Here is a 26,390-nt window from a genome sequence, read left to right as displayed (position 1 = left end):
GACTTGTTGAGCAGGACGGGGGTGGGCATTCCTGACCCCCTGACGCAGGCTGTGGGCCGGCTCCGTCAATGGGCTCTGTGTTTGCCCAGAATAACCCCCTGTCCTGAGACAGACTGGACACTACAGAGAGGAGAGAGAGAGGAGACACAGGGAGAGAGGAGAGACACAGGGAGAGGAGAGACACGGAGAGAGACACAGAGAGAGGAAAGACGGAGAGAGAGTGTGTGTGAGGTTGTGGATATGTGAGAGAGTGTGAGGGTGTAAGTGTGTAAGAGAGAGTGTGAGAGGTAGCAGACCTCAGTCCGGAAGGTTCTTGCCACTGGGGGGTATCAGACCTCAGACAGGACAGCTCTTGCCCCTGGGGGGTATCAGACCTCAGTCTGGTGACTCAGGTTTCGGGCCGGTGAGTCATGGAGACGCTGAGGCCACGCCCGTGTGCTGGCGGGTTTCTGGGACTGAGGAGGACCAACAGTACCCCAGAGAAGCGAAACTCCCTCTCGCCTGTCCCACTGGCGGATTGAAGATCCAATCAGCAACAGCAGCAGTATTAATACCACCACTACTAACAACGGCCGCGTTACATCAGGACTAACATTTTTCAATTAGTAGTACTGTCTTCATTACTAGTACTAGCAATATAGGGAGAAGCTGCATGATTGTTAGTGATATTATTAGTAGCAGTAGCACTAGCTGCAGTAATATTGATGTCGGTAATAGTCATATTCGTGTCTGATTAATGTAATAATCCCAGTTTGGGATAGTTTGTGACGCATTTGCTGTACTGCGGTGCAGCGGCGTCATCCGCCGGGTGATGACCCCCCTCCAGCGGTCGCCTTGTGAAACTGCAGCACCGGGGGCGACCGCAGCCGAAGCGGTCCGGACCGGGTCCCTGCGACGGGTCCTGAAAAGGTCCCGGGAGTTCGGTTCGATTTGCGTTTTTGTGCCGCGTGGGGGAGTCAGACGTTTAAGGGCAACTTTCATTTTTCCATCGTGTTGAGCCTTTGACCAGTTTGTTATTATTATTATTATTATTATTACTCGTATTTAAAAAAATAGACTGTTCTGCCTGAAACGCATGTGGGAACACGCCTTCGGAACTCCCAGCGCCTCCAGACACACAGCTCCTGAGACTTGTTCACGGGACTCTTAGCGACGAGGGCGAGAGCGAGCGGTTGAACGGGACCCCAGTTTATAACCCATAAATCCGGGCTGACAGGTTACACGTTGTTTTTAAAGAGGGGCGACACCTGTAAACTACCGGTGAATAAAACTCGCAGAGAACTGCCTCCTGCTTCAGAAAAGAGCGAGAGGCTCCGATAAAGTTCTCCTGAGACGAGGGCGTGATTACAGCGTGTTTTCTCAAATCGAGGATAGAATTTCAGGAATGCGCCTATTCTTATGAAAAATACACACAACCGGAAGTTTATCTCCGTCATGGGTGCGCCCGGGAAGGGGTGGGGGGACACTCCATCAGTCTAGGTCGATACGACTTCTAATGAATTTCACGGGCTAAATATACCTGCGTGACGTTTAGAACTGGCTTCGCTGAGCAGTTAAAATTGTGTTGTCGGTGTTGTGTTTTTTGCCTGGTCTTCTTCTGCTCGGGGGCTTATAAAGGAACTTCCCGCCGGCTCCCTGTTTGGGGAAAATCCGGGGACGGGGGAATGCGGGTGACCCAAACACGGGAGAGGGGCAGGAACAGCGGTGAGGAGGAGCGGGGTGGGGTGGAGAGGGCGGGTACGAGAGTCTGGAGCGCTGCGACCGGCGCCACTCCAGCACTTGCAGCCCTTACCTGCTGCTCACCTGAGCTCCTCTCGCTGCGGTAAGAAGGAAAGAATTCCAGGGAATAACTCCCAAGCGCGACATTCCAAGCAATGTGTGGTAAGAGAGGCCGGCGCGTCCTGTTCCCGGGTGTGTGTGTTCGTGTTTCTGAAGCTGTCTGACCGGGGTCTGGCTATCTGTCCAGGTGTCTGTCCGTCCAAGTGTCTGTCTAGCTGTCTGGAGTCTGTCTGTCTGTCTGTCTGTCTGCTGCTGTGTTTGTCTGCTGCTCTGTGTGTGTCTGTCTGTGTGTCAGGAGCAAGTGCCTGTGTGTGTTAGTCAGTACGTCAGGACCAGGTCCCTGTGTGTGTGTCAGTACGTCAGGAGCAAGTACCTGTGTGTGTGTGTCAGTACGTCAGGAGCAAGTACCTGTGTGTGTTAGTCAGTACGTCAGGACCAGTCACCTGTGTGTGTGTCAGTACGTCAGGACCAGGTCCCTGTGTGTGTGTGTCAGTACGTCAGGACCAGGTCCCTGTGTGTGTGTCAGTACGTCAGGACCAGGTCCCTGTGTGTGTCAGTACGTCAGGACCAGGTCCCTGTGTGTGTGTCAGTACGTCAGGACCAGGTCCCTGTGTGTGTGTGTCAGTACGTCAGGACCAGGTCCCTGTGTGTGTGTCAGTACGTCAGGACCAGGTCCCTGTGTGTGTGTGTCAGTACGTCAGGACCAGGTCCCTGTGTGTGTGTGTCAGTACGTCAGGACCAGGTCCCTGTGTGTGTGTGTCAGTACGTCAGGACCAGGTCCCTGTGTGTGTGTGTCAGTACGTCAGGACCAGGTCCCTGTGTGTGTGTCAGTACGTCAGGACCAGTCACCTGTGTGTGTGTCAGTACGTCAGGACCAGGTCCCTGTGTGTGTCAGTACGTCAGGACCAGGTCCCTGTGTGTGTGTGTCAGTACGTCAGGACCAGGTCCTTGTGTGTGTGTGTCAGTACGTCAGGACCAGGTCCTTGTGTGTGTGTGTCAGTACGTCAGGACCAGGTCCCTGTGTGTGTGTCAGTACGTCAGGACCAGGTCCCTGTGTGTGTGTGTCAGTACGTCAGGACCAGTCACCTGTGTGTGGGGGTGTCTGATGACACAGTGTTTGTCTTACTCCTGCTGTGCTATGTGCCCCAGCGTAGCCTTGTGAGAGCTGCTGTGTTACTCAGTGGCTGAACCAGGGCAAACCGACAGACACCTGACTCACCCAGCCAGGGAGGGACTGGTACTGAACTGAACACCTTTATATACAATATAAATTCCAGGTTATAATGCTATTACTGCTTTTGAAAATGTATGCGCATGATTTTCTCATTTTATATGGTAATTGATTTTTCATGCATATGAATGAGAATTAAGCTATAGTTGTTTAACAGCTCTGACTTAAGTTCTCCGAAGTGTAACTGGACTCCAGTGACTGTACAGTGTGTCTGCAGTGTGAGATCACTGGACTGGACTCCAGTGACTGTACAGTGTGTCTGCAGTGTGAGATCACTGGACTGGACTCCAGTGGTACAGTGTGTCTGCAGTGAGAGATCACCGGACTGGACTCCAGTGGTACAGTGTGACTGCAGTGTGAGATCACCGGACTGGACTCCAGTGGTACAGTGTGTCTGCAGTGTGAGATCACTGGACTGGACTCCAGTGACTGTACAGTGTGTCTGCAGTGTGAGATCACTGGACTGGACTCCAGTGACTGTACAGTGTGTCTGCAGTGTGAGATCACTGGACTGGACTCCAGTGGTACAGTGTGTCTGCAGTGAGAGATCACCGGACTGGACTCCAGTGGTACAGTGTGACTGCAGTGTGAGATCACCGGACTGGACTCCAGTGGTACAGTGTGACTGCAGTGTGAGATCACTGGACTGGACTCCAGTGACTGTACAGTGTGACTGCAGTGTGAGATCACTGGACTGGACTCAAGTGACTGTACAGTGTGACTTCAGTGAGAGATCACTGGACTGGACTCCAGTGACTGTACAGTGTGACTGCAGTGTGAGATCACTGGACTGGACTCCAGTGGTACAGTGTGACTGCAGTGAGAGATCACTGGACTGGACTCCAGTGACTGTACAGTGTGACTGCAGTGTGAGCTCACTGGACTGGACTCCAGTGGTACAATGTGACTGCAGTGTGAGATCACCAGACTGGACTCCAGTGGTACAGTGTGACTGCAGTGTGAGATCACCGGACTGGACTCCAGTGGTACAGTGTGACTGCAGTGTGAGATCACCGGACTGGACTCCAGTGGTACAGTGTGACTGCAGTGAGAGATCACCGGACTGGACTCCAGTGGTACAGTGTGACTGCAGTGTGAGATCACCGGACTGGACTCCAGTGGTACTGTGTGACTGCAGTGAGAGATCACCGGACTGGACTCCAGTGGTACAGTGTGACTGCAGTGAGAGATCACCGGACTGGACTCCAGTGGTACAGTGTGACTGCAGTGTGAGATCACCGGACTGGACTCCAGTGACTGTACAGTGTGACTGCAGTGTGAGATCACTGGACTGGACTCAAGTGACTGTACAGTGTGATTTCAGTGAGAGATCACCGGACTGGACTCCAGTGACTGTACAGTGTGACTGCAGTGTGAGATCACCGGACTGGACTCCAGTGGTACAGTGTGACTGCAGTGAGAGATCACCGGACTGGACTCCAGTGGTACAGTGTGACTGCAGTGAGAGATCACCGGACTGGACTCCAGTGGTACAGTGTGACTGCAGTGAGAGATCACCGCACTGGACTCCAGTGGTACAGTGTGACTGCAGTGTGAGATCACCGGACTGGACTCCAGTGGTACTGTGTGACTGCAGTGTGAGATCACCGGACTGGACTCCAGTGGTACAGTGTGATTGCAGTGAGAGATCACCGGACTGGACTCCAGTGGTACAGTGTGACTGCAGTGAGAGATCACCGGACTGGACTCCAGTGGTACAGTGTGACTGCAGTGAGAGATCACCGGACTGGACTCCAGTGGTACAGTGTGACTGCAGTGTGAGATCACCGGACTGGACTCCAGTGGTACAGTGTGACTGCAGTGAGAGATCACCGGACTGGACTCCAGTGGTACAGTGTGACTGCAGTGAGAGATCACCGGACTGGACTCCAGTGGTACAGTGTGACTGCAGTGAGAGATCACTGGACTGGACTCCAGTGGTACAGTGTGACTGCAGTGTAATTCAGCAGACCAGCGTGGGTTGGAGTTGGGTTTTGTCAAGACAGTCCTGGGCCCTCAGAGAGCAGCGTGCTTTTGTATTTGATAACCGTGACTCACACCTTCCCCTGCACGAACGACCGATTCTCTGATGAGACGGAAAATCGAAGGGACAGGGTACATTCCTCCAGAAGAGGGAGAGAGGAGAAAGCAGGACGAAGGGACTGAGGGAGGAGCAGGAGTGGGAGTGGGAGGCGTGCGCAGAGAAAGAGAGTCTCGCAGGGCTCCTGGGAGAGGGAGACGGGCCGAGAGCGCGGGGGGTGGCGGCGTCTGTAATGAGCCTCCAGTTCTACTCCCACCCCTCTCCTGATCTGGCAGAGAGATTCCTCTGGGCCTGCGATCTGTCTCGGCCTGCCCCGGGACCGCGGTCTCTGTGTGTGCTGTGTGTCATCGCCCCCAGGCCGGTCTGCCGCTGTTCCTCTCGGCTCTGCTCCGACTTGCCTCTTATCTGCGCTGAGAAACTCACACGGCGTTGGAGAGCAGTCTCACCCCCCTCAATCTCTCCTCCTGCCACCCCCTCCACTCATTCTTTCTCTCCTGTCTCCCCCTCTTTCTTCTCCTCCCTCTCCTCTCGCCTCTCTCCCCCCTCTTTCTCCACTCTCCTCCCTCTCATTCTCCCTTTCTACCCCATCTCTTCCTCTCCATCTCTCCTCCTGGCCACTCCTCTCTCTCTGATCTCTCTGCGGTCCCCCTCTCTCTGCAGACTGGGTGTCCATGTCTGTGGAGGGGACAGGGAATCCGGGGCAGCAGGGCAGCAGCATGGAGGCAGGGGCAGCAGGGGCAGCAGGGGCAGCGGCCCCACCCTGGGGCCCAGGCCAAGACGAGGAGCTGTGGGACAGGGTGGAGGGGGTGCGCCACAGACTGACCCGCCTCCTGCACCCCGCCAAGCTCACACCCTACCTCAGACAGTGCAAGGTGATCGACGAGCAGGACGAGGACGAGATCCTGAACTCGCCACTGTACCCCCTGCGCATCAACAAGGCCGGTGAGGGAGGGAGGGGTCGGGGAGGTAGAGGGAGGGGTCTGAGAGAAAGAGGGAGGGGTTTGTGGGTGGATGGAGGGAGGGGCCAGTGATATAGGGGGAGGGGCTAGTCAGGGTTGGGGGAGGGGGCCAGGGTGACAGAGGGAGGTTTTGCGGGTGGGTTGTGGGAGGAGCCAAGGATGTAGACTGATGAGTTGGACAGGGATGGTGGGAGGGGCCAGGGGGATAGGGGGAGGGTCTGTGGGGAGTGGGTGTCGGCTAGTGTGAAGGAGGCCGAGGGTCGGAGGAGGGGCACCTGTGGTTGTGAGACCACCTGACTCTGGGTTTTGACTGTCCCTGCCCATGTGCCCATCTGTGTGCCTGTCCATCAGGACGCCTGATTGACATCCTGAGACAGAGGGGGCAGAGGGGTCTGCAGGCCTTCATGGAGTCTCTGGAGTTCTACCATCCAGACCAGTACACCCAGCTGACAGGGCAAGAGCCCACCCAGCGCTGCTCCATCATACTGGGTGAGTCTGTCTGATCGCTTTCATTCCTGTCTGTCCTTCATGTGTCTATCTAACCCCTCTCTCTCAGTGTACTGGAGTGTCCAGTCAGTGTGTCTGTATGAACCCCTCTCTCTCTCAGTGCAGTGTTAATGTACTGGAGTGTCCAGTCAGTGTGTCTGTATTAACCCCTCTCTCTCTCAGTGCAGTGTTAATGTACTGGAGTGTCCAGTCAGTGTGTCTGTATGAACCCCTCTCTCTCTCAGTGCAGTGTTAATGTACTGGAGTGTCCAGTCAGTGTGTCTGTATGAACCCCTCTCTCTCTCAGTGCAGTGTTAATATACTGGAGTGTCCAGTCAGTGTGTCTGTATTAACCCCTCTGTCTGTCAGTGCAGTGTTAATGTACTGGAGTGTCCAGTCAGCGTGTCTGTAGTGACCCCTGTGTCCAGGCGGTCAGCGTGTCTGTAGTGACTGCTGTGTCCAGGTGGTCAGCGTGTCTGTAGTGACCGCTGTGTCCAGGCGGTCAGTGTTTCTGTAGTGACCCCTGTGTCCAGGCGGTCAGTGTGTCTGTAGTGGCCGCTGTGTCCAGGCGCTCAGCGGTCAGTGTGTCTGTAGTGACCGCTGTGTCCAGGTGGTCAGTGTTTCTGTAGTGACCCCTGTGTCCAGGCGGTCAGTCTGTCTGTAGTGACCGCTGTGTCCGGACGCTCAGCGGTCAGCGTGTCTGTAGTGACCCCTGTGTCCAGGCGGTCAGGCAGTCTGTCTGTAGTGACCGCTGTGTCCGGACGCTCAGCGGTCAGCATGTCTGTAGTGACCCCTGTGTCCGGGTGGTCAGGCAGTCCGTGTGTCTGTAGTGACCCCTGTGTCCAGGCAGTCAGTCTGTCTGTAGTGACCGCTGTGTCCGGACGCTCAGCGGTCAGCGTGTCTGCAGTGACCCCTGTGTCCAGGCGGTCAGTGTGTCTGTAGTGACCGCTGTGTCTGGACGCTCAGCGGTCAGCGTGCCTGCAGTGACCCCTGTGTCCAGGCGGTCAGTGTGTCTGTAGTGACCGCTGTGTCCGGACGCTCAGCGGTCAGCGTGTCTGCAGTGACCCCTGTGTCCAGGCGGTCAGTGTGTCTGTAGTGACCGCTGTGTCCGGACGCTCAGCGGTCAGCGTGTCTGCAGTGACCCCTGTGTCCAGGCGGTCAGCATGTCTGTAGTGACCCCTGTGTCCGGGTGGTCAGGCAGTCAGTGTGTCTGTAGTGACCCCTGTGTCCAGGCAGTCAGTCTGTCTGTAGTGACCGCTGTGTCCGGACGCTCAGCGGTCAGCGTGTCTGCAGTGACCCCTGTGTCCAGGTGGTCAGTGTGTCTGTAGTGACCGCTGTGTCCGGACGCTCAGCGGTCAGCGTGCCTGCAGTGACCCCTGTGTCCAGGCGGTCAGTGTGTCTGTAGTGACCGCTGTGTCCGGACGCTCAGCGGTCAGCGTGTCTGCAGTGACCCCTGTGTCCAGGCGGTCAGTGTGTCTGTAGTGACCGCTGTGTCCGGACGCTCAGCGGTCAGCGTGTCTGCAGTGACCCCTGTGTCCAGGCGGTCAGTCTGTCTGTAGTGACCGCTGTGTCCGGACGCTCAGCGGTCAGCGTGTCTGCAGTGACCCCTGTGTCCAGGCGGTCAGTGTTTCTGTAGTGACCCCTGTGTCCAGGCGGTCAGTCTGTCTGTAGTGACCGCTGTGTCTGGACGCTCAGCGGTCAGCGTGTCTGCAGTGACCCCTGTGTCCAGGCGGTCAGTGTGTCTGTAGTGACCGCTGTGTCCGGACGCTCAGCGGTCAGCGTGTCTGCAGTGACCCCTGTGTCCAGGCGGTCAGCGTGTCTGCAGTGAGCCCTGTGTCCAGGCGGTCAGTCTGTCTGTAGTGACCGCTGTGTCCGGACGCTCAGCGGTCAGTGTGTCTGTAGTGGCCGCTGTGTCCGGGCGCTCAGCGGTCAGTGTGTCTGTAGTGACCGCTGTGTCCGGACGCTCAGCGGTCAGCGTGTCTGCGGTGAGCCCTGCAGTGACCCCTGGGAGTCGTGTCCTGTCCCAGATGAGGAGGGCCCGGAGGGGCTGACCCAGTTCCTGCTGCTGGAGCTGCGGAAGCTGAGGGAGCAGCTGAGGGGCAGCCGGCTGTGTGAGAGGCGCCTGTCCCTGCGCTGCCGGGCCGCCGAGGAGGAGCGGGCGCGGGCCGAGCGCCGCGCGCAGGAGCTGGCCCAGGAGCGCCAGCGGCTGGAGCGCCAGCGGCTCGACTGGGAGGCCGGCAGCCGCGAGCTGGGCCTGCTGAAGGACCGGCACCTGGAGCAGGTGCTCAAGTACTCCCGCGCCCTGGAGGAGCGGGGCCTGGCCTCCGCCCGCGAGAGGGAGCTGCTGGCGCAGGTGCCCGCCCGGGGGGCCGGGGGGCCGGGGGGCAGGATATGGCGGGACGAGACCGGGGGGACCCGAAACGAGTGGCTCCGGCTCAGTCAGGAGCGACCCAGGCTCCCATCACTAAATCTGGGGGAGTGGGGGGCAGGGGTGAGGGGATCCCCTCTGTGAGATGGGTCAGTGACTTCTCTGAGCCCCAGGCCAGCTGAGAGAGGGGCTCGTCCCTGCCCTGTCGGGTTTGGACCAGAACCGCCGACGTAGAAGCAGGGCAGCAGCAGGGCGGGAGTGGACACGGGACGCAGGGCAGCAGGGTCCCGGGTTCACATCCCCGGGGGGTCCCTGGTACCCTGCTCCGCTACAGATGGCTCTCCGAGGCGCCTGTGACCGTCAGAGCTGGTCTTGCGGTCATTTCTGTCAGATCGTCTCTGATCTGGACTCGTGCAGCAGGAGGGGGGAGAGAGGGAGGCGCCAGACGGACCGACGGGGGGAGGGGGGCACCCCCAGAGACGGCCAGATGAAAGGCGTGGTTGTCGTCTCTCCCCCCCCTGCAGGTGGAGCAGCTGAAGAAGAGGCTGATGGCCCTGGAGCAGGGGGAGAGCGCCCCCCCGGCCAAGCTGTCCCTCCGGGGGGACAGCAGCCGGCTGGCCTGCAGCGAGGGCGCCCCCGCAGGCCAGGAGGACTCACTGCACCTCACGGACAGAGACAGGCCGAGAGAGGGATCAGGAAAGACCCAGGTGACAGGCTATACCCTGCGGGCTTGGTGCACTGATAGTCGTTCCTGGGGGGATCAGCCAGGCTCTGTTGACTCCTGTGTCCCCTCTGTCTCTGCTCCTCCCCCAGGCCCTGCTGGATATCCTGAGACAGGACCGAGAGGAGGCCCAGCAGCAGAGGCTGGAGCTGTGCAGTACCATTGCTAGACTGCAGGGGGAGCTGGAGGCCAGTGAGAAGCAGAAGGACAAGGTCTGGGAGAGAGAGTGTGCAATTTGGTCCTGTGTGTGTGTGTGTGTGTGTGTGTGTGTGGAGACCGTGTGTGCTGTGCACAGTGTTTAATCCCATGCTTGTCTCGCACATCTGAGCTAGTTTCTCACTGTCAGCAGCTGGAACGTGGACAATAGAGGTGTGTGGTGCTGTTGTGTAATGCTGTCTGAGTTGTGATGCATCTTGTCTTGTGTGATTGCATACTACATTGTGCTCTCTGTTGTTGGGTGGCACACTGGGTGGTTTCAGTGTGCCCCCTGTTGCGTTGCCATTGTTGAGCGTTCTGTTGGTGTGTTGTGACGTTGTGTAGCTGGTTTCCCAGTGCGAGCACCTCCAGCTTAAGGTGCACACCCTCCAGCTGGACTGGGAGACGGAGCAGAAGAGAAGCATCTCCTACCTGAACCAGATCATCGAGCTGGAGAGAGAGAGGGACCAGGTCAGTGTGCGCCGCCGCACGGCTGCTGTCCGAGTGCACTGTTGTGTGCTGCAGCAGTGTTGTGTAGGGCTGCTGTGTGTCTGAGTGCACTGTTGTGTGCTGCAGCAGTGTTGTGTAGGGCTGCTGTGTGTCTGAGTGCACTGTTGTGTGCTGCAGCAGTGTTGTGTAGGGCTGCTGTGTGTCTGAGTGCACTGTTGTGTGCTGCAGCAGTGTTGTGTAGGGCTGCTGTGTGTCTGAGTGCACTGTTGTGTGCTGCAGCAGTGTTGTGTAGGGCTGCTTTGTGTCTGAATGCACTGTTGTGTGCTGCAGCAGTGTTGTGTAGGGCTGCTGTGTGTCTGAGTGCACTGTTGTGTGCTGCAGCAGTGTTGTGTAGGGCTGCTGTGTGTCTGAGTGCACTGTTGTGTGCTGCAGCAGTGTTGTGTAGGGCTGCTGTGTGTCTGAGTGCACTGTTGTGTGCTGCAGCAGTGTTGTGTAGGCCTGCTGTCTGAGTGCACTGTTGTGTTGTGCTCACTTTTTAAAGACAGTCTCTCTCTCGCCCTCCCTTTCCAACCCCTCATCCTGATACTTTCTCTCTCTTTCGCTTTGTCTGGATCTTCCCCTCTTTCTCCTCTCTTCTCTCTCCCGCTCTGTTCCCTGTGTCTCCTCTCCCTCCCCATGTCTCCTCTCCCTCTCTCTCTTGTCTCTCCCGGCCCTGCCCTGTTCCCTGTGTCTCCTCTCCCTCTCTCTGGCAGGCCCTGCGCTCCAGGGACGCGCTGCAGCTGGAGCACACCGAGTGCCTGCTGGACAAGAACCGGCTGCGGAAGCAGGTTGCGGAGCTGCTGGCCAGTCAGGAGCAGCTGCAGCGCGGGAGGGAGCAGCCGAGCAAGAGCAGCGAGGAGCCCTGCCTGCACTGCGTGAGTGCTGCACCCGCCTGCGCAGGCAGCCCTGCCCCGCGCCGGGCCTGACCCCTCTCCTCTCTCGCAGAGCCAGCTGTCCCTCTTCAGCGAGGAGCCCTGCAGTGACCTGTGCTGCTCCTTCAACGACAGGATGTCATTACCCGAGGACACCAGCTGGGGGAGCTCTCATCCTGACAGTGCACACCCACCACTGCGCAAGGTGGACACGCTGGACCTGACACCCAGCACACTGCACCTTACACACTGCACAGAGCACACTACAGTGTTCACACTGCACAGAGTACACTGAATCTTACACACTAGTGTTCACACTGCATCTTACACACTACAGTGTTCACACTGCACTGTTCACACTGAACCTTACACACTACAGTGTTCACACTACACTGCTCACACTGCACACAGTACACTGCTTCTTACACACTAGTGTTCACACTGCACAGAGTACACTGAATCTTACACACTAGTGTTCACACTGCTTCTTACACACTACAGTGTTCACACTGCACTATTCAAACTGCACCTTACACACTGCACTGCTCACACTGAACCTTACACACTACAGTGTTCACACTACACTGCACCTTACACACTACACTGCTCACACTGCACAGAGTACACTGCACCCTGAATTCTGTACCCTGCAACACCCTGCACTGTGCACTGCCTGCACCTGGACAGACAGGAAAGGGCACACTGTATATAGTAGGCTGGTCTGTCCAACGGAACTCCATGACTGCTCACACTGCTCTCTTCTCTCACAGGCTGTGCCGAGGCGGAACAGAGAGTCCTCAGATGGTGAGTGCAGAGCAGAAGCACAGAGACGGGGAGGAGAGAGTGCTCGTCTTTGCTGTGGCACATGTGTGTTTTCTGTGCACAGTACAGGAACGCCCTGTGTGCAGTGTGTGGGGTCTGTACTGGTGTGGACAGTGCACACTGTCTAGACAATGTCGAGGTCTGTATGTGCACAGCGTAGTGTACAGGTGGACACGGCCAGTGTCCAGCCCCGGAGCAGGTGATCTGTCTGTGTAAAGATTGTGGGTGTCGGCTGACTGTACCCCTCTGCTCTGCAGGATCCTGTTCCAACTCTGAGGAGTTCATCTACCTGCAGGTGAGAGCAGCTTTTCAGAACATTGCTCCGCTCTGTCCCGGTCCTTCGCTGCTGACCCCTACAGTCTAACCCCTGTGTCCGTCCGGGTTTCAGGAGATGGGCAGTGAGAAGGACATCAACAGACTGTCTATCTTTCCCTTCCCTCCCTGTCTGGGCTCCATGCACCGGAGAGCCACCACGGAGTGCGTAGAACCTTGTGGACACGGTCACCGAACCCCACACCCACTCACAGTCACCGAACCCCACACCCACTCACACTGCCACACAGACACCGAACCCCACACCCACTCACAGTCACCGAACCCCACACCCACTCACACTGCCACACAGTCACTGAACCCCACACCCACTCACACTGCCACACAGTCACCAAACCTCACACCCACTCACACAGTCACCGAACCCCACACCCACTCACACTGCCACACAGACACCGAACCCCACACCCACTCAAACAATCACAGAACCCCACACCCACTCACACTGCCACACAGTCACCGAACCCCACACCCACTCACAGACCCCCTCATACCGCCACACCTTACAGAGCCCAGCCCGGTCGGTGTGCAAGCTGTGTGACGGGCTGCTCAGTGTGTGTCCTCGTGTGTTTCAGCTTTGACCTGGACTCCTGGGGCAGTGACGAGTGCGCCGCAGGTACGGCAGAGTCCTCGCCCGTCCTCCAGCGGCCCCTGTTCACCCCTCGCTTCCAGCCTCCTGCCCTTCTTCCTGAGGTCCTCACTGGTGGACGCGTCTCTGTGTCTCCACGGGCCGGAGCTGTTGCTCTGAAGGGCTGTGTGTGTCTGTGCGTGTGTGTGTACTGTTCCACTGAGTGTCCTCCTCTTGTTGTTCCACTCGTTGTCCAGCAGAGGACCACAGCGAGCCATCGCTCTCTGCCTCCTGCAGCTCGCTGGCCTCCTACACTTTCCCTCCCGACCTCGTGACCCTGCCGAAGACCGCAGCCCCCAGACCCCCCCTGCCAGACCGCAGGTACCAGCCCACGCCTGGCACTGACCTCTGCTGACTCACACTCACACCCTCTACTCTCTCACACTCACACACTCTCTCACACACACACACTTATACACTCATACTCTATAACACTCACTCACCTACCCACAATCTCTTACACTCTCTCACACTCACACACTCTCTCACACACACTTACACACTCACACTCTTTCACACTCACTCACATACTCACAATCTCTTACACTCTCTCACACTTACACACTTACACACTCATACTCTATCACACTCACTCACATACTCACAATCTCTTACACTCTCTCAAACACACACTTACACACTCACACACTCTCTCACACACACACTTACACACTCACTCACATACTCACAATCTCTTGCACTCTCTCACACTCAGTACTCTCTCACACTCGCATACTCTCTCGCACTCTTTCACACTCACTCAGATACACACTCACTCTCTCGCTCTCTCTCAGACCGGAGCCCCTCCTGCCCAGCCCCACCTCCTCCAGCCAAAGAAGCCTGGCCGATGACATCACCATCGTTGGGGGCAACTGCACAGGGATATTTGTGCAGAGCGTGAAGGCGGGGTCTCGGGCGGAGCAGTGCGGCCTGAGAGAGGGGTCCGAGCTGATGGAGGTGAGCCGGAGAGGGAGGGCGAGAGCAGGGACAGAGGAGAGGAGGAGGAAAGGAGAGATGAAGGACAGAGAGGAGAGTGGTGGCCAGATGAGGGAGGGAAGTGGGGAGAGGAGGAGGAAGGGCGAGACGAAGGGCGGGGTGTCATGCAGGAAGTGGGGCTCTGTCTGCGTGTGCCGTTGCCCTGACCCGCTCCCTCTCTCCCTGTGCCCCAGCTGCAGCGGGTGCTGCTGGGAGGAGCCAGCCTGCAGCTGCGCCACTGCACCCTGGAGGTGGCGCACTTCAGCCTGCAGTGGTGGACCGAGCCCGCGGCCCTGCGGCACCAGCCCAGCCCCGAGGGTGAGTGCCTCGCCGTGCCCACTGCCCACGCCCACACCCATACCCACTGCCATGTCCATGCCCACAGCCGCCGTGCAGCCGTGTAACGCGCCCTGTCCCTTCCTCTTCCTCACCCTCAGCCTACACCAGCCTGCGCGCCCAGGCGGACAAGCCCGGCCCCTCCGCCGGCTTCGATTCCTTTTACATCCGGGTCAACCTGGACCTCAACCCCCAGGGCCCGCCCCCCTGCCTGGGCGCCCACGCCGACGACATCCTGCACGTCACCGACACGCTGCATCGAGGGAAATACCAGTGGCACTGCGCCCGAGTCGAGCTCCAGACCGGAAAGGACCTGGAGGCTGGCATCATGCCCAGCTACAACAGGTACAAGGAGGCGTGTGCGTGGTTGTGCGGCTGTGCGTGTGCACTGGAGCCTGGCTCCTCTCTGTGGGCACGTTCGGTCAGTGTCCCTCTTTCTCCACAGAGCTCAGCAGCTGCTGCTGGTCAGACTGCGCACCCTGGCCCGGGACCAGGAGGACTGTAAGAAAAAGGTGAGAGACTGACCCAGCAGTGACCCCTACAGGCTGGGGATGATCCCCAGGGTCCCAGTCCAGGATGAGCCCCTACAGCCCGGAGATCACAGCCAGGGTCCCAGTCCAGGATGAGCCCCTACAGCCTGGAGATCACAGCCAAGGTCCCAGTCCAGGATGAGCCCCTACAGCCCGGAGATCACAGTCAGGGTCCTAGTCCAGTGTGTGGTTTGGCGAGTGTCTGGACTGGACAGCTGTGTGCTGAGACCGGGTCTCTCTGTGTCCTGCAGTTCTCCAGGAAGGCCAGGGAGCGCGTCCGGCTGGTGAAGGCAGTGTCCCCTCACTGCCGCGGCATGGGCTCCGCCCCCAAGGTTCACTACACCCTCAGCCAGCGTGAGTGCCGCCTGCCAATTAACCAATTAACCCAGCAAGCTCATTAACCAATTACCACCTGCCCCTCTGACTCCGTATATCTACTGTTGTCAATTATGACAACCATCTCACCAACAGAGGGGTTCACGAGCAGCAGGGGCCACAGGTCACCCCTTAATGAGCAGTTTTGAAGGAATGGGCACAATCCCACTAAGATTATTTCAGAGATAATCAAACAATTAAGCAATTTACAGGTCATCTGGGCTGGAAACAAGACCACCACACCTGCCACTATCCAGGACCAAAGACAGTCATCCTCATTAAGCAAATTAACAAGATCAAATTAAACACAATTTTATATTTCTTTCCTGCTTCACAGAATGGTGGATTTTCCAGAAAGACTGTTCTCTGTAACTGTGTTTCAGGTCACGAGGAAAACCTGATCCCATACAGTCTGGTCCAGCCCGTCCTGGTCCAGTCCAAACGGCCTGTTGTCTTCTCCCCCTCACTGCTGTCCCATGGGCTGATAGTGCGCCTCCTGCAGCCTGCATCGTCTGGGCTGGAGTTCAACACCTGTCCCCCAGGTACGGCCACGGTCATGCTCACCTGTCCCCCGGGTACAGCCACGGTCACGCACACCTGTCCCCCAGGTACAGCCACGGTCACGCACACCTGTCCCCCAGGTACAGACACGGACACACACACCTGTCCCCCAGGTACGGACACTGACATGGCCACGCACACCTGTCCTCAGGTACAGACACTGTCATACACACCTGTCCCCCAGGTACTGTCACGCACACCTGTCGCAGGTGTGGATGTAGTACTGTAGGGACGGGGATATTCAGTCCCCAGGAGTCTGTTCTCTTCAAGTCCCCGTGTGTCTGTTCTCAGAGCCCATCAGCGCCGCCGACAGGCAGGATCAGAAGGTGTTCCTGCTGGAGTCTCCTGGGCCCGAGCAGAGTCTGGGGATTAGACTGCAGTCCATCCAGGAGGTCATCAGCCAGGTACAGAGCCGGCCCTGTGATGACGGGTACAGCCAGTCTGTGTGTTGTGGCGTTTCAGAGGCTGAGGTCACACACACACCTGGGCGCGGAGCTCTGAGCCTCGTGTGTGTGGACTGTGAAGCCACTCCCCTCTTGCCCTGTGTGCAGGACAAGCACTGCCTGCTGGAGCTGGGCCTGGGCAGCGTGGAGCAACTGCTGAGGCAGGGCGTCTACCCCATCGTCATCCACGTCAAGCCCAAGGACAAGAAGGGCAGGAAGTTCAGGTGAGCGACACTGCTGAGGCCACCGGGCCGCCCGCTGCAGCTACACTCGCACCCAGTGTGACTGCCTCACTCCCCACTCTCACACTGCCTCACTCCCCGGCTCTCACTCTCACACTGCCTCACTCCCCACTCTCACACTGCCTCACTCCCCGGCTCTCACTCTCACACTGCCTCACTCCCCGGCTCTCACACTGCCTCACTCTCCAGCTCTCACACTGACACTCACACTGCCTCACTCCCCGGCTCTCACACTGCCTCACTCTCCAGCTCTCACACTGACACTCACACTGCCTCACTCCCCAGCTCTCACTCTCACACTGCCTCCCTCCCCAGCTCTCACACTGCCTCACTCTCCAGCTCTCACACTCACACTGCCTCACTCTCACACTGCCTCCCTCCTCACAGGAAGCTGGTCTCGGAGCGCGGCGATGAGGGGCTGCTGGAGGCCGTGTGCCAGGCGGAGGAGCTGCAGCTGGAGACTCTGCCCTTGCTCTACCACACGCTCGAACCCGGCACCTGGCGCAGCACCGAGGAGCTGCTAGCCGCTGTGCGCAGAGCCATCGGCGGCCAGCAGAGGGCGATGGTGTGGGTGGAGCCAGACAAGCTGCAGTAGCCCCCCCAGACCCCTCGCTCGGCTGATCGCCCTCACCTAGCTGAACGACACCAGGTCCGTCTCGGGCTCTTCGTGCTGTTAAGTGTTTAAATAGCCGACAGGTGGGAGGGGGGAGGACCTGCAGTCTGATGCCCTCTGTCTCTCTCTCTTTCTCCCCGCCTCTCCGCCCGTCTGTCCAATTCCCATGGCGCAGGCCCTCCCTCTGTCCCTCAGGCTCCCACCTTACTGGGCACAGGGACCGCTGGAGCTCGCCATTCCCAAGGAACAGACAACTGGAAACCAGCAGGAGAATCCTACCAGGCGGCGCTTCGGTACTGGGCAGCAGTGCCGGTCCGGACCGGGTCAGAGGGACTGTTTCACACAGACCGGTCTGGACTCACTTCACCCCTGGTGGAGTAGCACAGAACTGCTGCCCTTGGACCCCTCCCTTACCAACAGCGCCCCCTGTCTTTATCTCCCCCGAGTCGGGGAACTGTCATCATAAACCACAGGAGCGGCCGAGAGAAGAGCAGAAAAATCGTTTTAATCGCAAGCAACAGGGCTCAGCCTGGTCTCGCCAATCCCACCCCCTTCCCAGAACTCTATTCCGAGCCCCCGGGGCTGAAGGGACTCGGTTTCTTGGGCAGCTTGGCCTCGCTGCCAGCTTCCGGGGCCTCGGTCTCTGCATCTGCGGGGGCGCGAGGCGGAGACCGGCTGGAGCGAGCCCCGGGTGTCTCTGAAGCGGAGAGGAGAGAGGGAAACGGGTCAGGGCTCTTCCCACTCTCGAGGGCTTCGGAAGCTTGAGCGCCAGGCAGACCCCCTGGGAGCTTTCCTGGACCCACCGAGCCCAGAGCAGTGGCCGGCCGCATCAACAGGACTAGCTGGACAGGTGAGCCCTGGGGCCAGGGCAGGACCCCCGATTCAGGGCGAGAGACAAGACTAGACGGGGTTCTCCAGGACCAGGGCTGGGGACCCCCGATTCAGGGTGACCTGTAAGACTAACTGGACTGCACTGCTGTTTTTCTGGAGGTGATCCACACAGACCAACCATACTGGTAAAGACTCAAACCTGCCTGAAGACAGGTGATTGGCTATCGACCGAGTGTCTCAGCAATGTGAGGCCACGTTCAATAGTGCAGAACAGTGTCCGTGGTTAGGGTTAGACACACCGATTGTTTTAAAATGCAAAAATGATTTATTTTTAAATGCCAATAAACAAATATTTGACACGGCCCCCTTAAAAGCTTGCATCTCAAAGCGCTTTCCATTGAAGGGAGAGAGAAAAAACCATTTCCCAGGGAAACAATTGCAGGAGTGTGGATGAGAGAAGCGTGCTGCGAAATTCATTTAAAAACTGACACTTGGGATCAGCGCAGGGCTGGTAAAGGTGAGGATCAGTGCAGGCGATCTACAATTCCACAAAATGTCCTTAAGAAACTTCAGCGGCCTGCCCTAGGAATTGCAAGCAGCCGCGATGCGATACCGGAGCGTGGGTTCCAGCCGCCTGTGGCTGCAGGACTTCCCCATTCTCTCGGTCTGGGGGCCAGAGGCACAGCCAGGGGCGGGGCCACTGAGGAGCGCGCTCGGCACCCAGGGCCCTGCCAGGCCCACACACGCGGGCGCCTGGTTATTCTGGAGAGAGACGGGGACGTTCTCCACCTTCCTCGCAGGGGTCTCTCTCCCGAAAGACTCCCCCCTTCCCCACACACCTGCACACGTGCCCAAGACGAGAAGCGAGAGCTTTCACGTTCATCTGGAACTTTATTGGTAATATTTTTAATTTTACAACATTTCCGGGGAAAAAAAGACATACCGTCAAAAACAAAAACGTAGAAAAATACAAAACCCAGGACAGGCAGTGACCTTGCCCAGTCTGGGGGGAAGGGACGCTGAGATCATCGCGGTGTGACCTCTGACCTCTGACCCCTAGTCCTCGCAGAGGGAGTACAGCAGCTCAATCTGCTCAGCGTACTCGAACCCTGGGCTGTGGAGGGCAGCAAAGAGAAACTTACTGGAGCAGTATCTCACCTGGGATTCGAACCCACAACCTTCCAGAGTAGGGTCCAGTTTAGAGATCATGTCACAGTCCCCTGCAGCCCTCATGAATCACACCTGACCCTTCCTGACTTCGTCAAATAAAAAAACATTGCTAAATTGATCAGAACAGGCATCGTAAAACCTGCTGGACTGCGGGTCCCAGTGGCTTGCTGGTCACCCCTGACTGTGGCGTCTCCATCTCACAGGTACACGTTTAGAACTGAACTCTGCGTTACCGGTGGTAACAGAATAGGACGGTGATTAACACACAGAACAGCTCTTGTCCCAGGAAACTGGGGGCTGTCCATAAGCACCAGGAAACTGATCAGATGGGAGACAGAGTTAGAGGTATGAATGGCAAGGAACTTGTTAGATCAGTCAAGGCGTCAGTCGCCCCAGGAAGGCGGGAGGGTGTGGGATCCAGCAGCAGTGGGGGTCACCAGGACCAAACTGGGAATGTCGGGAAAAACGTCTCCCTGCCGCCCACGCCACACTCACCGGCCCGGCGTCTCGAGGATCATGGGGATGCCGTCCAGGCGCGGCTCGTTGACCAGCTCTCGGAATGCTGCGAGGCCGATCTGGCCGCGCCCGATATCCTCGTGGCGGTCCAGATGACACCCCAGCTTTCCTGGAACGCCAGCAGAGGGGGGGGGGGGGAGGGACAGATTTGGGGCGCGATGCAGTGACTTGTTTGAGCTCCAGTTGCCCTGCATTTCCACTCCCTACCACTAGAGGCCACTTTCACAGAGGAGCTGGAGCCTATCCCAGCAAGCACCAGGCGCAGAACAGGGTACATCCCAGACAGGACGCCAGTCCATCAGGGCACACACAGACACAGACCAGGGCCAGTTAACCTACCAGCCTGGCTTTTTTGGACTGTGGGAAGAAAGAGGAGCAAACACAAAGAGAACATACAAACTCCACACAGACAGCACCCCAGGAATTGAACCCAGGGCCCCAGCACTGTGAGGAAGCAACGCTAACCATTGCATTACCTTGCTGACCTCCAATAACTACAGTGAACATTTGCAGGCTAGAGCTTCAGTGCCCCCTAGTGGCAAGCGGTGGAGATGCAGGGAGCCGAAGGCGTGACCTCCCAGCTCCCCAGTCAAACCTCACGCTCACCTCGGAGGTCAAGGGGGAGGGGGGGTGGAGCATGAGATCACCCCAGTTCGGGACCCTGAGGGCCACGGACAAGCAGATTTCTGGGCCCTTGGTTTAAGGTGCAGAGAAGGGCTCAATTCAGGTCTGGCGTTAACATGAACTCTTTCCACAGTCACACCCCAGAACAGGCTGGGATAGTCTGGAGCCCCCGGGGTCCCACTGGGCTGTGGCCCTGGAGGGCCAGAGCCGGTCTCGGGGACGAGAGAGCCGTGCGCACGCAGAGACAGGGACAGGCAGGGAAAGACGGGGACACGAGTCTCACCTTTGGAGTCATTGAGGTGAAGAGCTCTGAGATACGACAGCCCCACCACAGAGTCAAACTCATCCAGAACCTTCTTTATCCCTCCAGCCGCAGAAATGTCATAGCCTGGAGACAGAGAGAGAGAGAGGGAGGGGAGGAGAGAGAGAGAGAGGGAGGGGAGGAGAGGAGAGAGAGAGGGAGGTAGAGAGGGGGGGGCAGAAAAAGAGAGAGAGGGGTGGAGAGAGAGAGAGGGGGGGGGGGCAGAAGAAGAGAGAGAGGGGTGGAGAGTGAGGGAGGGAGAGAAGACAGGAGTTCAGACGCTCTGGGAGCCAAAGGGACAGAGAGAGGAGGTGCAGAGAGCGTGGGTCCCGGCTAGAGGAATTGTGGGAAATGAAGGGGAGGGAGAGGGTGGTGAGGCACAGAGCGAGGGAAGGGATCGGCTCCGTCAGCCCCCTCACCCGCGGCGAAGGCGTGGCAGGTGTCCAGACACACCCCCACTCTGCTCTTGTCCCGAACCTGCTCGATGATCCCGCGCAGCTCGGAGAACTGGCCGCCCACCGTGCTGCCCTGCCCACTCATGTTCTCCAGCACTGCGGAGGCACAGAGCCGGGAGAGATCAGGCCTCGCTGGCCCTGGCTGTGTCCACTGTCCAGGTGCGGCTGTCTCTGTGTGCACCGGTCAGTGTGTGTGTGAGGGTGCGTCTGTGTGCACCGGTCAGTGTGTGTGTGAGGGTGTGTCTGTGTGCACCGGTCAGTGTGTGTGTGAGGGTGTGTCTGTGTGCACTGGTCAGTGTGTGTGTGAGGGTGTGTCTGTGCACCGGTCAGTGTGTGTGTGAGGGTGCGTCTGTGTGCACCGGTCAGTGTGTGTGTGAGGGTGCGTCTGTGTGCACCGGTCAGTGTGTGTGTGAGGGTGTGTCTGTGTGCACTGGTCAGTGTGTGTGTGAGGGTGCGTCTGTGTGCACCGGTCAGAGTGTGTGTGTGCACCAGTCAGTGTGTGTGTGAGGGTGTGTCTGTGCACCAGTCAGTGTGTTTGTGAGGGTGTGTCTGTGCAGCTCACCCGTCATGACGGCAGGCACCTGGCGGTGGGCGTGGTCTATCGCCTCGGCGATGCGCTGGATGCACTGGTCAGTGGTGATGTCACCCAGGGACGCCCCGGGGTGCAGGTTAAACATGGAGAGGCCCAGCTGAGCACAGCGCGACAGCTCGTCCACCAGCAGGAGCCTGCTCTTATCACACACATCTGGACACAGAGAGAGAGACAGGTCACAGCTCTTATCACACATCTGGAAAGAGAGAGACAGGTCACAGATCTGGACAGAGAAAGACAGGTCACAGATCTCACACACAGCTGGACAGAGAGAGACAGGTCACAGCTCTTCACACACAGCTGGACAGAGAGAGACAGGTCACAGATCTTCTCACACACATCTGGACAGAGAGAGAGACAGGTCACAGATCTGGACAGAGAGAGAGACACCAGTAGAGTTGGAATGGGGGCTCTGCTCCACGGGAGGAGTGGGAGGGGGGTGTCCCCACGCACCTTGCTTGGGCGAGCCACAGTTCATCAGGTAGGAGCCGTGAGGCAGAATGAAGGCGGGCTCGACCCCGTGTTCGCTGCAGGCCTCCCGGAACCTGGCCGCCGCCTTCTCGTCCAGGGGGGGGCGCTGCCACGAGCGCTGGGAGCCCAGGAACATGGCGAAAGAGCGCCCCCCCAAGGACACGCACTCCTCCACCGCCTTCCAGATGCCCCCTGCACAGGGCGAGAGGGCAAGAGGCAACGCTCGCGGGCTGAGACCCGTTCACCCCCAAGAGCCCGCCAGGTGTCACCCCTGTCCACGGAGGCCTGAGGAATCCGTCCAATATCCCGGAAATATCCCGGGCGCGTCTGAGAAGTGTCTTGTCTCTCCCACCTGTGGGCGTGTCTGAGAAGTGTCCTGTCTCTCCCACCGTGGGCGTGTCTGAGAAGTGTCTCGTCTCTCCCATCCGTGGGCGTGTCTGATATAATGTTGCTATGGATGTAGGGACATGCGAGTCTCCCCACACCTGTGGGCATGGCTGACAGTGCCACTCCTACTATGGGCGTGTCTAATGCAATACCACTCCCATTGTGGGTGTGTCCTAATATAGGAACAAGTAATAGGTTTATTCCATGCTGAAAAAAAGAAGAAAGAGAACACAACGTTTCGGCCGTGGAGCCTTCTTCACACCTGAAGAAGGCTCCACGGCCGAAACGTTGTGTTCTCTTTCTTCTTTTTTTCAGCATGGAATAAACCTATTACTTGTTCCTTTGCAGCCTACGCATGCTGACGCAGCTGCCCACCTGAACTACTGTGTCCTAATATAGTCTCATTCCCAGCCATATCTGATTAACTATCAGGAGCTCTTTAACCTGAAATAAGAGCCAGCAAATTCAGGAACAACTGAGTGACATTCTGTGCACAGTCAGCTGCAAACAGTGAGCTTGAATGTGGGCATTTGGGCACTCAGGACTGACCAAAGAAACAAGTTGAATTCAAGTCCTAACAAGCCAGCAGATCAGTTCAGTCCCCAGTTCGTGCTGGAATGAGCACCAGCAGTGTTCCTCCAGGACCAGGACACAGAGAACTGGGGTCCAGTCCGCTGGACTCACTGGACGGCCTCAGTCTCGGACAGACAGCAGACTGGCTAGTGAGCTCATCACTGTTGACCGAGACCACCCTCTGCTCAGATCTGCCCATAAGGCCAGAGCCTGTGGGGGCGGCAGGGAGTTTGCCCCAGCTGTGCAGCTGTGTTCATTTTGGGAGCTTTAGTAATGATCTGTAACTGCTGGGGCAGCTTACATGACAATGTCCCAGAGGGCTTTGCAAAACCGGCGCAGGACAACAGCAAAGACACCCGAGACAGGGGTACACACACGTCCCAGAACAGCTCGAGAGAGCACTTGCCCTCCTTTCGTTTGAAGCCTTTCTTATGCTCTTCGATAAACAAAACACAGTTCAAAATAACTAAAAGCCGGTTTTAAAGACGGCGTGCGGACGTGCTGACAGATGTGCAGACAAGGCAACAGCTGTAGGCAGATCGCTGCTGCTTTCCTGGAGATACAGGGACAGGGAACAGTGTCCACGCGATAGAACGTGGAAAAAACACGTTGATTTCGCATTAGCCGCAGGGCGACACAGTTACAGATGCCCGCACCTACGAAACAAGCACACGACCCACAGGGTGAATTCACACGCGTGGCTGTGGTAGCAAGGTCATCAACTGCTCCGTCCTGCGTGTTACAGGTGGGTGTATTGTCCACGGTGCGTGCCGGGATACCTGCTATGGACACGTGCGCCCCGATAAACTTCTTCTCTCTTCCTCCCTGCGCTCGCGCCACCCTCTTCCTCGCCCCCTCCTGCCCCGGGGGCTGCGAGCCCTCCCCTCCGGCCTGCGCGCTCGTCTCCACCGCCGCCGTCTCCGGCTCCGTCCTCCGCTTCCTCGGCCCCATCGCCGCCAGCCCTGCGGGGCGAGGAGACAGCCGGCTCACCCCCTGCACGGACTGACAGACAGACAGACACCGCCCCCCCCGCAGGACCACCTCTGAAAACTCAGCTTGTGCTCATCGGCCGCAGCAGAGGAGACGGACCCGTGCTCTGACGGCACTCTGACATTAAACCAGCGGAAAAACACACCGCGGAGTCCCGCATGCTGTCTGACGCAGCACCGGCATGTCTTTCAGGCATGCTTTGCGATTTATCGCGGCGCTGCTCGGGTGTGTGCAAGCGGCCCGTGGCGTTGCACAAACTTGGGAGAGCTCGGGTTTGGAATCCGCTCAGAGTGACAGCAGACAGCCCTCCCGTCCTGTCGTCTGCTTGCTCCCATGGGGACAGACAGCGGTTTGGGCAATGCGAATGTCGCTTTTGCTTGCGCATTTCTTTGGCATTAAAGGCTTAAACGGCTTAGCAACACATGAAACTCACAACAGGAAGCTGTGTCGCCCCAGCCTAACGCACACCAGGCGCTGCGCTGCGCTGAGCCCCGTGTTTCTGCAGGAAGAGCCCTGCGCCACGTGTTTCCAGAGGCCCCGCCCAGCCCCTTGACTCCCGCTCCTCATTGGCTGAGGGGAGCATCTTGAAATTCATCTAGTTCTTGAATTGCTTTCTCGCAGACTGTAAGCATGCCGAGCTAGCAGGCTACAGGCAAAGCCCCATCTTTTATCAGCCTACCCGAAGATCTTCCCAAGTTTTTATTAAGCTACTAACCCTACTAGGGGGATTTTACATATATTGAATGAATATTCAATTCAATATTCAATATTCAGTATGAATTCAGTATGAATGAAGTGGAAAGCGGGCGATTATCTGATTTTATCTAAGTGCACTCGCAACTGGGAGAGTGAGGCTGGGCTGCCGTGATTTCGAGGTGTAAGGTGCGGCGGCGGCCATGCTTGTTTGTTTTTGAAAAGCTCCTCACCCGCTCAACGACTGTGGCCAAGAGGAGCCGCGTTGCGCAACACCAGGTTCAGCCTGTTAGGAGCAGCGCCACCTGCAGGAAGAGAGGGGCCGTCGGAGGAATCCGAGACCTGGCCTCCGCTGAGGAGCCCGACAGAATCGCTGTGCCCGAGCCATCATGCACACAGCCTCGGAGTCCTCCTCCTGTCCGATTCCTGAGGTGGCCCGCCTGCGTAACACCTGCCTTTCCAGTCCGCTTTCCAGTTTCCAATCATTCACTGCCTCATGTGGGAACACTGTCATTATATTATTACATTGTTTCCACATGAGGCAGTGAATGATCAGAAACTAATCATTCACTGGCTGCCGTCGCATCATCCAGGTGGGGCTGCACACTGGTGGTGGTGGAGGGGATCCCCATTACCTGTAAAGCGCTTTGAGTGGAGTGTCCAGAAAAGCGCTATAGAAGTGTGAGCAATTATTATTATTATATTAATCACAATACTGGGAAAAGCTTCTAGTTGAAAGACGCGAAAGATGAGCTTGCAGATGGGGAAAGTACATTTCGTCAAGCAACAACACACGAGAGGAACTCGAACCCATGACCGCGGGACAGCCTGCTGTCTGGGAACGCCTGCGCTGGCCTGACGTACTGTTAGCGCGCTAAGCCGCCAGGTCGGCCGAGCTCTCGGGACCGTCTGGATGGAAAGGTGTACGGAGCATGTTAGCAGAGATATCATTGCCTGCTAACGATGGTTAATTAGCCAGCACTACTCATTGCTCTTAACGAATTAGTCAATAACCGCCGGAGGCAGAGGGTGCCGTTAGTCAACCCGCTACCAAAACTCGCCGTTGAGAAGTGCTCCTGCGCGATTCCCAGCATTGCTTTCCTCGTCAGCTCGATGCTGCTCATGTCCCCTGTCCCAGATGGGAAGAGACGCCGGCTTGCAGATCTATCGACCCGATTGGGCCAGCCAGCACACGCCCGGTGTCACACAGCACTGCCAGTGAGAGCACTGGAGTGACGACGGTCTCTCTCCCGACTCCCTCAGCAATGCAACGTCTCGCCGTTCGACACTCACCTGAGCGTGTCGCCTGCCCTTGCCCTCACCTCTCCACGCAAGCCAGCGCTCATGAACCTCTGTCACCTTTCTCACCTGGGGTGTAATCTTTGTCGGTGGACCAGTAGGGGGTGCTCTCCCCTTTGGCCCAGAATTCCCAAGCCCATTCCCCCACGGGGTGTCCAGGGACACTGAGCTCCTGACTGCTTGGCCATTAGTGATCCCAGGGCACGGTAGTTACAAGTGGGGCTGTTAACTCTAGTGTCCTGACTAAACTGGGCTCACTGGAATTCCCTCTTAATTCACCTGGTGGAACAGTTTCTCTCCCCTTCTCTTGATCCCCTGGTGCAGAATGATCACTGTGTGTCTCCCAGGTGGGGTTACTGGTGCAGAATGAGCACCGTGTGTCTCCCAGGTGGGATTACTGGTGTAGAATGGCCGCTGTGTGTCTCCCAGGTGGGATTACTGGTGTAGAATGACCACTGTGTGTCTCCCAGGTGGGGTTACTGGTGCAGA

The 26,390-nt window shown here is 57.6% G+C and overlaps 2 protein-coding genes across 6 annotated transcripts; one reads left to right on the top strand and one right to left on the bottom strand.

The window, feature by feature from the left end:
- The first annotated feature begins 1,464 nt into the window (after positions 1-1,464).
- LOC148821560 (caspase recruitment domain-containing protein 10) lies at positions 1,465-18,203 on the top strand. 3 transcript variants are annotated; one of them, XR_016093917.1, is made up of 24 exons: positions 1,465-1,881; positions 5,712-5,993; positions 6,362-6,499; positions 8,524-8,849; positions 9,389-9,571; positions 9,678-9,797; positions 10,126-10,251; positions 10,983-11,144; positions 11,215-11,346; positions 11,912-11,945; positions 12,221-12,258; positions 12,352-12,440; positions 12,872-12,912; positions 13,122-13,245; positions 13,719-13,881; positions 14,094-14,217; positions 14,337-14,580; positions 14,681-14,747; positions 15,017-15,119; positions 15,524-15,682; positions 15,993-16,105; positions 16,253-16,368; positions 16,774-17,035; positions 17,175-17,245. XR_016093917.1 is itself a non-coding variant. In XM_088930820.1 (23 exons), the coding sequence occupies exons 1-23, from the start codon at positions 1,875-1,877 to the stop codon at positions 16,979-16,981; spliced, it is 3,096 nt and encodes a 1,031-aa protein (XP_088786946.1). In that variant the 5' UTR covers positions 1,465-1,874; the 3' UTR covers positions 16,982-18,203. The 3 variants fall into 3 exon arrangements, 2 of the variants coding, with proteins under 2 accessions (XP_088786946.1, XP_088786945.1); XM_088930820.1 differs by having other exon boundaries at positions 13,125-13,245; positions 16,774-18,203; XM_088930819.1 differs by having other exon boundaries at positions 16,774-18,203.
- LOC148821559 (uncharacterized) lies at positions 17,017-24,423 on the bottom strand. 3 transcript variants are annotated; one of them, XM_088930910.1, is made up of 8 exons: positions 24,343-24,404; positions 23,699-23,881; positions 21,942-22,151; positions 21,459-21,641; positions 20,861-20,992; positions 20,424-20,528; positions 19,496-19,625; positions 17,017-17,696 (listed from the first exon to the last, which is right to left on the bottom strand). In XM_088930910.1, the coding sequence occupies exons 2-8, from the start codon at positions 23,868-23,870 to the stop codon at positions 17,504-17,506; spliced, it is 1,125 nt and encodes a 374-aa protein (XP_088787036.1). In that variant the 5' UTR covers positions 23,871-23,881; positions 24,343-24,404; the 3' UTR covers positions 17,017-17,503. The 3 variants fall into 3 exon arrangements, with proteins under 3 accessions (XP_088787036.1, XP_088787034.1, XP_088787035.1); XM_088930909.1 differs by lacking the exon at positions 17,017-17,696 and adding an exon at positions 18,702-18,944 and having other exon boundaries at positions 24,343-24,423; XM_088930908.1 differs by lacking the exon at positions 20,861-20,992 and having other exon boundaries at positions 17,019-17,696; positions 24,343-24,423.
- Positions 24,424-26,390: the final 1,967 nt, after the last annotated feature.

The sequence above is a fragment of the Atractosteus spatula genome, chromosome 13 (assembly GCF_055471065.1).
Source record: "Atractosteus spatula isolate fAtrSpa1 chromosome 13, fAtrSpa1.hap1, whole genome shotgun sequence".
NCBI classification, from domain to species: domain Eukaryota; kingdom Metazoa; phylum Chordata; class Actinopteri; order Semionotiformes; family Lepisosteidae; genus Atractosteus; species Atractosteus spatula.
Note: the sequence above shows the minus strand (reverse complement) of the source record. Positions and strands in the feature narration are given on the sequence as shown.